Source organism: Nansenia antarctica, assembly GCF_963989245.1.
Source record: "Nansenia antarctica genome assembly, chromosome: 4".
In the NCBI taxonomy this organism is placed as follows: domain Eukaryota; kingdom Metazoa; phylum Chordata; class Actinopteri; order Argentiniformes; family Microstomatidae; genus Nansenia; species Nansenia antarctica.
This window is the reverse complement of record NC_137689.1, coordinates 46,609,271-46,622,160: the sequence shown is the minus strand read 5'-3', so window position 1 is coordinate 46,622,160 and position 12,890 is coordinate 46,609,271. Positions and strand designations below refer to the sequence as shown.

Here is a 12,890-nt window from a genome sequence, read left to right as displayed (position 1 = left end):
GTACCAAGTAGTAAGCTACTGCAAGCAGATTATCCACAGTTAAGATGAGCTCACCAAGTGCCTCTAATCCTGTAGTCAACCTGATCCTGCTAGATTCATCACCTATTAATTCTATGGGCCCAACTGTCCACAAAAGCAACACAACCAGTCATGTCTAAAACACACATACGCTGCAGAGTGCAGATTAATGTTGGACTCATCCAGAATATTTATAACTGAATGTCACAGCATCACGATGGCGAATTTCCCATTAAAAATATGTTTTTTGTTTCTGCAGAAATATTTGAGTTCTCTTGCAATGATATATAAGCCTACGATCAGTTTGGCATTGGATAGAGTATAAGCACAAACACAACTAGCCCAATCCCTGTTAAAGAGATTAACTCCAGTCTGATATATATATAGGATAAGAATACATTATAACAAATCGCATTAAAAAGGGAAAGGGAATGGACATGTCGTGCAGTCAGAATGGTGAGGACATCTGTCCAGCCAGACTTGTGGGTGTGAAGTTGTGACATAACTTTTGTCTAGCACTCCGGTATCACTCCATCTGACTTGTAAAGTACTCGCATCACAACCATTCGATAACAAAAGAGTTGTGTAGACATGTCATTATCATTTTCATTCACTCGCTTTCATACCGATACCAGCAGCTAGTACAGAGACAAGCTCATTAGAGTTATAATTCCAGGGCCAGGTACGAAAACGTGTCATGGAACATCTCACGGTAAATACAATGTCTGTCATTTCAGGCATGTCAACAATATACTGACCAGAGGCTCCCAATTGTAAATAAAATAATTCATAATAATTCCATGAATGGGACACTTTCGTTTGTGAGTGTTAAACAACGTAAACAGCCACTCGAAATGAGACGCTTCACTCCAGCAATTAGATTGACCCCCTCTTCGTAGAGAAAATGTCACCTGTGAACAGTCGGGGTCCGTCTAATTGCTAATTTAGATTTAAACACACAGCTATACTGAGCTGCATATCAACCACATGCGAACGAAATGATGCGCCTACATGATCATCTTTATACCCAATCATTTATGGAGACTACATTAACAAACCGTGAGATAACATTACCTATCCCAAGTGTTGGCCCCAGTGACTAGTCCGACCCTTCCTCAGACACCACAGACAGAGAACATCAGAGCCCTAGCCAGCTACTTACCTTAATATGTTGTCCAATTCGTTTCTCATTTACTGCATGGGCTGGGTATTATTCAACATCCAAGTTGTATACTGAATATGGACGTCAATTGCCGAGTTTTTCAATCATTCAGATGCATTCAGAAGTGCAGTCTTCTGGCTGGAGAGCCTCCCAGGCTAGCAGGCTAGCTAACCAGTAAACGCATTCTCTCGCCCAGACCCGATAAAGTTGTTTATCGTTACTTGCTTCTTGCAGCAAAATAGTGCCCAGTGTTCACATACAAGAACATGAACCGATAAGCACTCACTCAACTACACGGGTGACATAAAATACTTTGCTTTAAAAAGATACGTGGCTAAAAATTATAAAAACGAACATGTAAGAAAGAATCCAAAATGTCCACAACACAGGCAAGGAAATACAAAAGGCAAAAAAAAAAAATGTCCACCGCCGCCAAGCAGAACCCTTTTCCTCCGTAGGTCGCCGCACCCAAACGGTTTGTTATCAATAGTCCCTCGTTCTCTTCGTCACAGCGACATGATAAACATAGCTTGTTAGAGTTATAATCAGAGGCTACATTTAAGCCGCAGAATCACGACGAAACACCAGCAGCAGCGCAAGAGTTGGCCACGATCGACAGATCCACCGCTGAATGCTGCTGTTCAGTCGTCGGCCCAGTCAGTGTCAGTGTGCGTTCGTAAATACGCTCTGGAAATCTGATCAGCACTCATGGAGTGCCTCTTCTCCAATCAAACTCCGTTGTCCCTTTATGACGTTGAACCCAGTGTGCGCTCCGGCGCTCTTAGAGCAAATTTACGAACGCACCCATAGACATCAGCGCAACAGTAGACTGCGTTGCAATGATAGGCATGTTGATGGAACCAATGAAAACAGTGAGTTGTCAATGGGGAACGATACAGATACACACCGATACACTTTGTTGAGACGTAAAATTAGAAATGTTTAGAATAGATTAGGGTTGGTAGTTCAGTTTCAGATCCAGCTGCGCAGGTGTTTTCCAATTTGCAGAGACGTGCATTCCATAATCGAAAATGCATCATTATCAGACGTTATAAAAAAACAAAAACAAAACATGTGCACGGGTCACTGATACACACATAACCGAGCGAGCAACTTTGCAATCCAATTATTGCAATTAAGTTTGTTCTTAATTGTCTCGCCTGGTAAAATAAAGGTTAAAAAAATAAATAAAAAGAACAGCCATAGAAATAAGCTCTCTAATTGCTATGGGAACATTTGATTTCGCTGACATGTCTAAAGTGCATGAAGACAAGTCATGAATCATTATGGAGGATGCTATATTGTGGGCCTTCATACACGGTCTCTTTTGACAGTAGCTTACAGACATAAACAATTGAATAACTACTGTAAATGATTAAACCAGGGATATATTTGATTCTTCAAATTGTTACACACTGTGGCTCTAATACGTGTATATTCTTACTTCAAGGATGGGAGGTAGGGTGCACTCTAAGTATTAGAACGTTCCATTTTGAAACCTTTATAACCTTATTATATCTCGACTCTTTGATGCAATCACCCGTAGTGCCAATAATGTCCATGATATACAAAGACAAACTGGAAATGTAATGTGTGATGTGCAACATTTCTGTATATGGACATCCATCTATCAGGTAGCCTGGCGTCAAGCAGGGTTGAATTGTTTACATTAGATTCCTGTCTGTGGGATTTGTTGTCCTAGGTTTACTTGGCGACCCAGACAATGCTGCCTACACATGAATACAATATAATAACTCACTCACAGGTGTTCAAAAGCAGTACAGCTAACTGTCTTAGCAGGTGCCTATTTTGTAGCCTCGTTTAATGCCCTCGTTGTCTCGAGGTCTCGGGGTTGGGGGTAATTAAATGCCTTGAGTAGAATCTCATGCAGCTTTTATCACTATCAATAATGATTAGATTCTGAGTGACAGATGCTCATGCTCTCATAACGATCCTCAGTGTCTTTAAAATACATATATGGTGCTTGTCGCCCCCTAGTGGATAGAACATTTGGACAAAATGACTGTTGTAGAGACAGTTGATTAGTTAACAAAAGAACTAAACTAAAAACAAAGACAGTAGTACATTTGATTGCACTCACATTTAGTGTGTAAAATAGTATGCAAGAAGTTGACAAATTAACAACAATGGATGGACAATTACAAAAAGTAAACAAACGGGTAGAGCGTTCTTATATTAGTTCACACATGCCTACTAGCAAAGTAATGCTACGGTAATAATGGTAAAATGGCCAATGACAGCAATGCAATCAAAAAGTGGTTTTGAAGATTTTACAGTATTTTATGTTTAACTTAAAATACAGACGTACCCTCATCTTTTTAAGATGCTGCACCTTTTCACATAATTATTTACTTACCATTGACTGACTTTTTTGATTGCTTCTGAACTAGACTTTACCAGTACAGTATAAGTACTACTTTGGGTTACCAAACACAGCATTATTCTCACAAAAAAGCCCACTAGGGTCAGACTCTCACCTCCAAGACCAATATGACGACCTTCAACATTATTTAAGTTGGCAACTACAATACAAGCGGTTTATCAAATACATACTGTATACATATCAAAAATCTAGTTATATAATGTGGAGTGGATATAAGGAGAAGTCAATGGCTGTTTGGTGTTTGTTCAGATTTGTTCAGTCCCTTGCATTGAAAGAAAGCATCCTGGCATGGTTCCCGACCCAGGAAGGCTTTCAGCATGTCCATCCCATCTACAGACCCCCCAGCTTCCAGAATCACCTTCCTGTACTCCATGCCCACCTGCAGACAAGAGAAAAGAAAACATCTCAAGATCGAAGTCATGCTCCCTCTACAGTACATACATTACACACATTTCTTTTCTTTTCTTTTTTTCCAGATTTTATCCCTTATCCCTTATCCCGTGGCCGGCAGTCCCAGACTAGCTGACTGGCTCCTCGAGCCCGACACCGTTACTCCAGCACCAGACGGGGGCGGTGTTGCGCGACGGATCCTTGTCCGGAAATAGTCCTATACCCCCCTTTGGGAGCGGCCGCTCAATATGCCGCTCCCTTTGTCTGAAGAATGCCTGTGTGCCCCGGCCATATCCGGGTCTGGCGAGACCGGGATTCGATCCCAGTCCCCGGTGGGCAGCTTGCACTAGTGGCTAGTGCTTAGACCGCTGCGCCACCGCGGGGCTACATTACACACATTTCTAAGTTAATTTCTCTCTCAAATTGTCTGAAGAATGCCTGAAGAAGGTCTATGACCGAAAGCTTGCAATAAACAATGTTTTTTTTGCAGTGTTTGAGTGTGCAGATGCTGTTATTTTGCACTCTACTGATAATCTTCAGTTCCAGCACCTCAGCAAAATTTGCTAACGGATGAGCAGTGGTATTTTCACTATTTCTCTCAAATTGTCTCAAAGTATAGGTAATTTTATACAACAGTTAGTTCCGATCAAGTAATTTGATTGAACAAGAGGCATTCCATGAGTGCTGATAACAGCACTGGGACTTTTAACTATATGTATCACTCCGCCGCACAGATGTTCTACTAAATGACCGCTAATTAGACTACATTGTTTGTGTTCAGGTTACTAGGCAACAGTCCATTTGAAGTTCAGTTGCGGAACTATTTCTTGTTTATTTTTATGATTAAGTAAACAAACAAATCATAATCTGTTATATATTACTGTTAAGTAATAAATGGCGTTGTAGAACTTCGGTACTCGGCCTGCGGCCTCGTACCTACGACCGAATCACAGCCGTGCTGATATTCAGTATAACACACTCCCTCTCGTGTGATATTGCTTAAGTATGACATTGCCAAATGTTCCAAACACACAATATAGCATTGTGATGAATGGTGAGTAGAGTGGACTGATTCTGCTGCACCTTTGGGCTCATGATTCCTTCCTTTTTAAAACGACTGAAAAAGATGTCCGTAGAGTAGACTTCACTCCACAGGTACCCATAGTACTGGCCATCGTACCCCCCAGCTAAATGACCAAAACTGGCAGTCATATTTGTGCCTGAAAAGAAAAAGAAAAAAGATAACGAAATTTGAAAACCATGTATCCGTATTAGAAGGATAATGATAATTCATAGTGCTGTCAATCGATAAGTTAATCACAATAATATTCTGTCATCATTATTACAAATCAGTCCGTCTTGAAACTGTGTTTTGCCACACATGTTGCTGTGTCGCAACGTTTGTCAGACCTGGTGTGGCGGGGACTCCCAGGATGTCTTGGCAGTGTTTGGCAAACACCTCTGCAGTGTCAGCGTGGGGCTTGGTGTGCAGAGACTGGTCCACTTTACTGAGGACTATTTGACGCAGGTTCATAAGACCTGAACAGGGCAGAGGAGAGGTAGGAGGAGTCTGTCAATCAGAGCTGAAGGGACAGTTATTTATATGGTAGTTTTAAGGAACAGAGACACTGTAAATGTAGTTATCCAAGTGGGTTATCCCAGACGATGACACAGTGATAACAGTTCATGTTGCATATTTCAGGACAAATGCAATTGAGACCTTGTTTTATATGAATGGTATAGAGATGTCTGGGGTAGGGATGGACGGTTTTTCGGTTAAACCGAAAACCGGGGTTTATAAAAATAGAAACGGTTTTTTATCAAAACCGTCTGAAACCGGATTTTATTATTATTATTTTTTCATATGTTGTTCAAAGAATAAAACTGGAACATGTCACATGTTTGTCGTGTGTGAAAATAACAATGATACAGTCTGAATCTGCCGCGCAATGAGTGAGAGGTTTGGTCAGTTGTGAAGAATAACTGAGGATTAATATCTAATTGGGATTATATTTAAGGGTAACGAATCACTCTATGGGAAAGATAGTTGCCTTCAGTTATTGGTAGATAGGAAAGTTTTTTTTACAATTACTCGCTTACATTTAATAAGATCATTTTCGCTGCTCTCTGTAAAGCGCATTAGGTCACTTTTGTGAGAAATGCGCTATAGAAATAAAATGTGATTTGATTTGATATCAATCAATCAATCAAACTTTATTTATGTTCTATAGCACAAATCATGCATTGAATGTAACTCCAAGTGCAGTATTTACTAAACCACAATATAATAAAACAAGAGCTATACGGATCAAGAGTGTTTGTGCACAGCACCACTGTGTGTGAAGGCGCTACTGAAAGTGATGACAGAACGCATGTCTCAGAAGATACGCGGTCACTTAGTGACGCAAAGGTAGTTCTGTATTTATCTCTATCTGTATTAGTACATTTATTTTGAAAGCTCTATTTTGACAGCTCTACCATGGGCACTTTTATTTTGATGGGGCATTCTTTGTTGATTGACTTACGACAGTTCAGGACGAGTCAGTCTCGCGGCATGTGGTTTTTATGAAAAGCTTTAAGTATGTTCACTGCATAATTCTAATAAAAAGATGCATATATAAAGTCTAATATTTCAGTGATTATTGAGCAGTATTCAAATATTTAAATACATTGAGCAGCAGCTGAAACTTTGTCTAAGAACCAAGATATTGGGAAAGCAGTTCATTCAATGAAGACGCTGTTCCAAGAGATGATCTTCCGTGCAGGCGTGCACCCTGGATCAGCGGAGCTGGTGTGTTAAGTGTTCATGTGTTTTCATGTATGGTGTAGCTTACAAAAGTCTGCCTTTCCACTTATATTTGTGAAACTAAGTAGCCTAAATGTGTTGCGACTGTGCTTACGGTGTTTTAATGGTGTTCGACATGAGTGTATTGTAGCAGTAGGGCTCAATTATTTGAAATTGTCTCTCTTTTTTTTTTTTTTTTTCCGTTTTTCGGTTAACCGGAAAACCGCGGTTTTAGTCTTTGACGGTTTTTCGGTTTCAATAATTGGAAACCGTCCATCCCTAGTCTGGGGCTGACCTGTGTTGGCGACCCTGGAATCGATAAGTTTGTCGAGCAGGTTGTCGGGGATGGGGCTGCCGTCCTTGTAGTGACGCGACATCCTCTTTAGGGGCTCCTTCTCCCAGACCCAGTTCTCCAGCATCTGAGAGGGCACCTCCACAAAGTCTGTCTCCACCAGGGTCCCGCTGAACTCTGAGAACATGGTCTACAGAGGAAAGACATCAGCAGCAACATCAATACAAGTGTGTCAATCAATTACAACAACGGGGCAATAATAAATACCATTTCCTGTAGTCCAGATCATTCTGATGTGATACACAGTCACTTCAACGAAAGAAAGGTTTATTGCTGTTTTTCTTTTTTTTTTAAATCAATGGACACCTACAAAACACACACTGTAGAATAAAGGCCTGCAATTAAGTACAGTGTCCTACCCTGGAGCACAGCTCGTGCATGACGTGGCCAAACTCATGGAAGTACGTCTCCACCTCATGGTGCTGTAGAAGAGATGGCCAGCCTTTTGTGGGCTTAGTGAAGTTAGCCACCATGGCCGCCACTGGTAGCCTACGTTTCCCATCAGGCCCCAGGCAGCCCGGCTGGAGGCCGAAGCAGGCAGCATGGCCGTATTTCCCCTCTCTGCAGGCAGACAACAACAGAGGTCAACAATCAAACAAAGCGTGCATCATACTGCAACAATAGAATCATCCATTTTAGTGTGAAAACCATGCTGATGTCTTCACTGAGAGTGACCAAAAACAATTGCTCCAGGGGTGTGTACAACTACAGTGTCGTCCTGCTGTGGTATCTCCCTCTGCATTTCATTTAGCAAATGATAAGCTAGAGAGTCCACATCTGGAGGAATACATCAGTCTCTACTTATAAAGACAATAGAACCAGCATGCACAGCAGCCTTTGAAGACCAGGGTGGTGTAACCCTGGCCTATACATGGTCATTTATAGTATATTAAGTATTCAAGCTTCAAGTTCAAGCTTCAAGTTTATTGTTACGTGTATTACACAAAGGAGGAACATTCTTAGGCTTTGGTTCCTGACCTTGCGGCACAAGACAGTAAGGCAATATACATAATTCAAGAACATAAGAGTGACAATAGTACAGGACATAAGTGACATAATAAGACAGTATATTCATACAGGGATACCTGGGATGCAGGTCCAGGTAGAACTGGCCAATCTCCTCCCCGGTGGCGGTGTCTATAGCGGAGTAGAGGCTGACGTCGTCATGCCACACGTGGGCAGGTGTCACCTGGGTGAACGTGAGGCCCAGAAGGTCCTGGTAGATACCGAGCAGTCCCTCCGTCACCACCTCCAGAGGGAAATACTCAATCAGCTTGTCCTTATCCACAGCAAACTTCACCTGCTCCACCTGGTTCATGTAGTAAGGCGTGTCCCAGGCGTTGATCCGTCCATCAAAGGCATAGCCCTTCATCAGGCACTCCATCTTCTTCAGTTTTAGGATGTACTTCCTCTCTGCCACGCCCACAGGCTTCAGTTTCTCATAGAACTCATCTATATATAGTTTGGGACATGTATGGAAAAGACATCGCAATGGTGTCACCATGATACCATGAAGGGTTGGAAAGCACACACTTTGGACAATAAAGGCAGATGACTGGCACACAATCAATTGTATCTGAATGTTTGTGACATTGTGATTACATGACACTGTTATATCCATTCAGGTGTAGTAAAGTAAAGTAAAAGAAAATGCATATATACCTGTAGGTATATATTTCTATGTATGTACAGTGGGGGAAAGAAGTATTTGATCGCCAGCCGATTTTGTAAGTTTGCCCACTCACAAAGAAATGAATGGTCTATAATTGTAATGGTAGGTTTATTTTAACAGTGAAATTCATTTCTATGAAGCTACTTCCCCCCAGTAGGGGGCACTGACATGCAGTATACTGTGAAGGACTGTTGAGCAAATGAGAAATGAGAAATGTCAAGAAGACATTTCATACCAAGAAAGTCTGCCACACTGTGGGTATTCTTGGCCATGTTCATCTCAAGCACATAGTTAGCGTGGGTTGGGAAACCCAGGAGGTTAGCCACCTGTGCCCTCAGCTCTATCAACCGCTCCAATATGACTGTGTTCACCTACAAGACAACCAGGACATATGGAAGTCATTACATATCGCGCAATATCTCTATGTGTTGATACACAATGATAGAAGCCAATTAAATGTACATTACACATTAGCTTAAAACATCTGTGGAACAGACCATCTTTAAGAAATGTGGTCAATAATCAGATGGCTTTGTTGATGTCTACACTATAATTTTAGAGGTGTTTTGACAAGTCGTGACGTTAGAATTATAAGGTTCTATCTCAATTTTTGTCCAAATTGAGTTTTTTACATAATCAGATCCATTAGGTGTTTATTAATGCCTGTGTGGTGTTATTTTTAAAATGTTGACTTTTTTGAGTTAGGTAATTCATAAAATACAAAGGTTCCATCTCACAAAACATAATGGAAAGTAAAAACTTTGACGCTCAATATCTCTGAACTACCCTAAACGGAGATAGAACCTTATAATTCTAAGCTCACGAAGTGTTAAGGATGTAGCTACATAGATTAAAGCAGTCAAAGAGGGCCACAACACAGATTACCTCCTTACACCTGCTATGGAATGCAATCTCCATCTTCCTCCTGGTTTCAGGCATATAACATCTCTTCATCAGTGGGTAGTAGTGGGGGTATGCCAGGGTCACTTTGAATCGCCCATTCTCCGTCTTCTCCAGCGCATTCAGATAGCTATCCGCTAGTCCACCTTTGGGACAAAAAGCAAGATTATCCCTATTTAACAGAAGACAGTTGTATAATGATAAACACGGACATGGTCAATATGGTATAGTGTTCCATCAATTAGTGCCGCTTATGCTTACCTAATTCCCGTTCGGTGAAGGTTAGATAAGTATTTTCCTCATTCAGATTTTGGTTGAAGTCAATGCAGAGTTCACTGATTCGTTTGGAGGCTCTTTTAATCTCCTTGAAGCAGAACAACGAAGTTAAAAGAACTCTAGACAGTCAAACGTGAAGAGCTTTATTTGACTTTCATCGATCCGAAACCACTTACAAAAGCATATCAAAACAAATATAGTTTTAGCACTCACAGTACACACTTCCCATGTTTATGTAACATAAAACCCATATTTGTGGTTACCTCCTGTGTGTCCTTTGACAAGTGCAATCCGTTCCGCTTCCCCAATTTGATAAGACGGTCTAAGAATCTCTTGGCCTCAGGCAGAAGAGTGTCCAGCTGCTTCTCCTGCAAACAAACACCAGACCACTCTCTGAGGCTGCACTTGTTCCAAGTTGGCAGCAAGTCCCGAAAATGTGTCCCAGTGATTGCTTATGGAGCATTTTCTGTGTGGGGGGCTGTGGCATGCGCATATGTGTGTGTGTGTGTGTGTGTGTGTGTGTGTGTGTGTGTGTGTGTGTGTGTGTGTGTGTGTGTGTGTGTGTGTGTGCGTTCTGTCAGTTACAAAGGGCAGTAAATACTCTGGAGAGAACACAGAATCCTCTGTGTGTTGTCAGTTCAAGCCTCTTCCAAATTCATAAATGTCTATGAGAATAGATCAAAATCCATTCATTGACTGACAATGAATAAAAAGTAGGCTTATGTCCAATATGTGGATCCATAGGAAAGTCAAAACCCATTGATCTAAATGACCATCTTTGACATGTGGAAAAGACCAATGCAGTGACAGTGATTTTAAATGAGATGACTCCATTTAGTGTTGGCTAGTGCCTATTCATTGGATCAAGTTACAACTGCAAGCTAAATAAGAACCAATGGTATGAAATGAGGGCACTCACATATTCTATAGTATACGAACCAAACAACTTGATTTAGCAACTTGGCTGACCTTTGACTGATATAAAACCAAAGCTGTTGGCAGGCTTCTGTTCCAACCCGGCTCAAAGACAATAAGCTAAATTATTATTATTAATTTGCTGGTTTTGAACAAAAACCTATGCCCATAATGATCCTCCAGGACCAGAACTTAACCATTCTGGTGTGGACATAAAATACGTACCTGCAAGGCGATAACTCTTTTAAACACGTCATCCCGCATACTCATCTCCACGTCAAACTCAGCCAGCTTCTTGTCTGCCTCTGTGCTTGCTGTCCGCACCTTCTTACAAGGAGACATGTACTGAGGGAAATCCAGAACATGACGTGATGCTGAGGAACAAAACAAGGAAGCATTAGCTTGACAAAGAAACATAAATAAATCCAAACCATTCATCACCATACACAGCATCAATACAGGCACAATAACCGTATCCATTACACAATTACTTACAAGTATATTCTAACTGTGCATTGGCCAAGGCTGTCAATGTGTTTTCCACAGACAGCTCCTCAACATCCAGTGATCCAATGTCGTCATAGACCTGGTTTATCCTCTGAATCAGAATCTCTGTCATGCTCTCGATCTGATCAGGAGTCAGATCCCATCTCAGAGAATTCCTGCTGTCTGCGGCCTGGGAGCAGGTTCTGGCAGCAGGTATCACAGGCCCATTCTGCAGGGTCATTCTCCGGCAAGGTGTAGAACCTGACACTCTGCAGTCAAAAGAAAAGGAAAGACATTAATTTGCTACCTGCCAAGAAGAAATACATTCATTTTCTCAAGGCCATAAGAGGCCTACAACTACTGACTATATGTTAACCTGCTGCTTGTTGGCTATAGTGCCTAAAGCTCTAACCAATATCAATTAGGCGTTTAACATCATTTCAGTAGAAATGTGTCAGAATCCGAATATACTATACATACATTCCAAGTAAATTCCAAGAATCATTGTTGCAAATGTATTGCTGGAGTTGAAATGCTGTCCATAATGTATAAATTCGAGAATACATAGCGCAGGTGTTTTTCGATGTAGGCAATGGCTTGAGGTGTGAGACCTGTCATGTCCGGTAAACACACAATAAATTCCCTAAGCCAACGTCGTGGGAACCTGAAACCCTGATAACGGCACATGCTGCAGATTGTTTCCCTTGCTAACGATGCAGGCTGACTAATCCCCTGCCCCCTAACTGTGCAATGGAAACTCAATAACCGTCGAAGTCATAAAACTTCAAATAGCGCACATAAGTTGCATACAGTTCAACATTTCAAAGTTAGGGGAACTGGACTTGGGACCTGGAAAAACTGGAAATGTGGCAGCGATAAGCAACAAACCAAAAACAGAATGATAGCTATATTCTCAAAACGTTACATCTTATAGACCTGTCCCGAGTTCTCAGTTATATTGCATCATAGCTGGCAGGGAATATAAAGGGAATGGTAAAAAAACAACATGCAATGATTAATGCCTGGCTAATTTTAGTGCTCCCCTGACATAATTATGGCCACAAGTCAAACAAACAGCAACATCAGAATTAATGTTGAATGATCAAACGCAGCCAGACTTTCATTACCTGCAAAGCGTTCGACTCACTATCATTCTTAACGAAAACATGCCAGAGACTTCATGCGACTTTTGCGTGCAATTGGAGAAAAAAAGAACCTCTCTCCTCTGCAGGCTGCCAGGCTCCTGTTACTGGACTTCACAGCTCCAGCCTGGCTGACTTCCGTGGCCAACGCGCAGGCGCCGGCGATGCGATCAATCTGACAGAAGTCCTCATGACGTGATCGCAGGGACGGCTGGACGATACAGGTAAGGGTGGCGGGGGCGTTCATCACCATCCGTTGACACAATGTTGTTATTTACGATGATATATAGTCTAGTATTTAGAAGGAAATGAACGGGGACAAAGGCCTGCCTTTGTTTCTGACTCCCGTGTATATCCTCCCACTACATCGATGCTGATTGTTCATCCA

The 12,890-nt window shown here is 41.6% G+C and overlaps 1 protein-coding gene across 2 annotated transcripts; it reads right to left on the bottom strand.

Annotated features, from left to right (window-relative positions):
* Window positions 1-3,294: 3,294 nt before the first annotated feature.
* Window positions 3,295-12,626, bottom strand: nln (neurolysin (metallopeptidase M3 family)). Of its 2 annotated transcripts, XM_080528982.1 has the most exons (13): window positions 12,488-12,626; window positions 11,370-11,629; window positions 11,100-11,248; window positions 10,223-10,327; window positions 9,945-10,047; window positions 9,669-9,829; window positions 9,019-9,154; window positions 8,197-8,563; window positions 7,471-7,672; window positions 7,055-7,241; window positions 5,385-5,513; window positions 5,058-5,194; window positions 3,295-3,963 (listed from the first exon to the last, which is right to left on the bottom strand). In XM_080528982.1, exons 1-13 carry the CDS (start codon window positions 12,526-12,528, stop codon window positions 3,808-3,810), a joined length of 2,133 nt encoding a protein of 710 aa, XP_080385108.1. In that variant the 5' UTR covers window positions 12,529-12,626; the 3' UTR covers window positions 3,295-3,807. The 2 variants fall into 2 exon arrangements, with proteins under 2 accessions (XP_080385108.1, XP_080385109.1); XM_080528983.1 differs by lacking the exon at window positions 9,019-9,154 and having other exon boundaries at window positions 8,197-8,360.
* Window positions 12,627-12,890: the final 264 nt, after the last annotated feature.

Bases quoted from the DNA above. Each gene is read 5' to 3' on its own strand.
- nln (XM_080528982.1), bottom strand. From the start codon at position 12,528: ATGTTTTCGTTAAGAATGATAGTGAGTCGAACGCTTTGCAG. The intron at 11,630-12,487 runs GTAATGAAAGTC...TTTTGACTGCAG, and splicing joins GTGAGTCGAACGCTTTGCAG to AGTGTCAGGTTCTACACCTT. The intron at 11,249-11,369 runs GTAAGTAATTGT...TTTGTTCCTCAG, and splicing joins TGCACAGTTAGAATATACTT to CATCACGTCATGTTCTGGAT.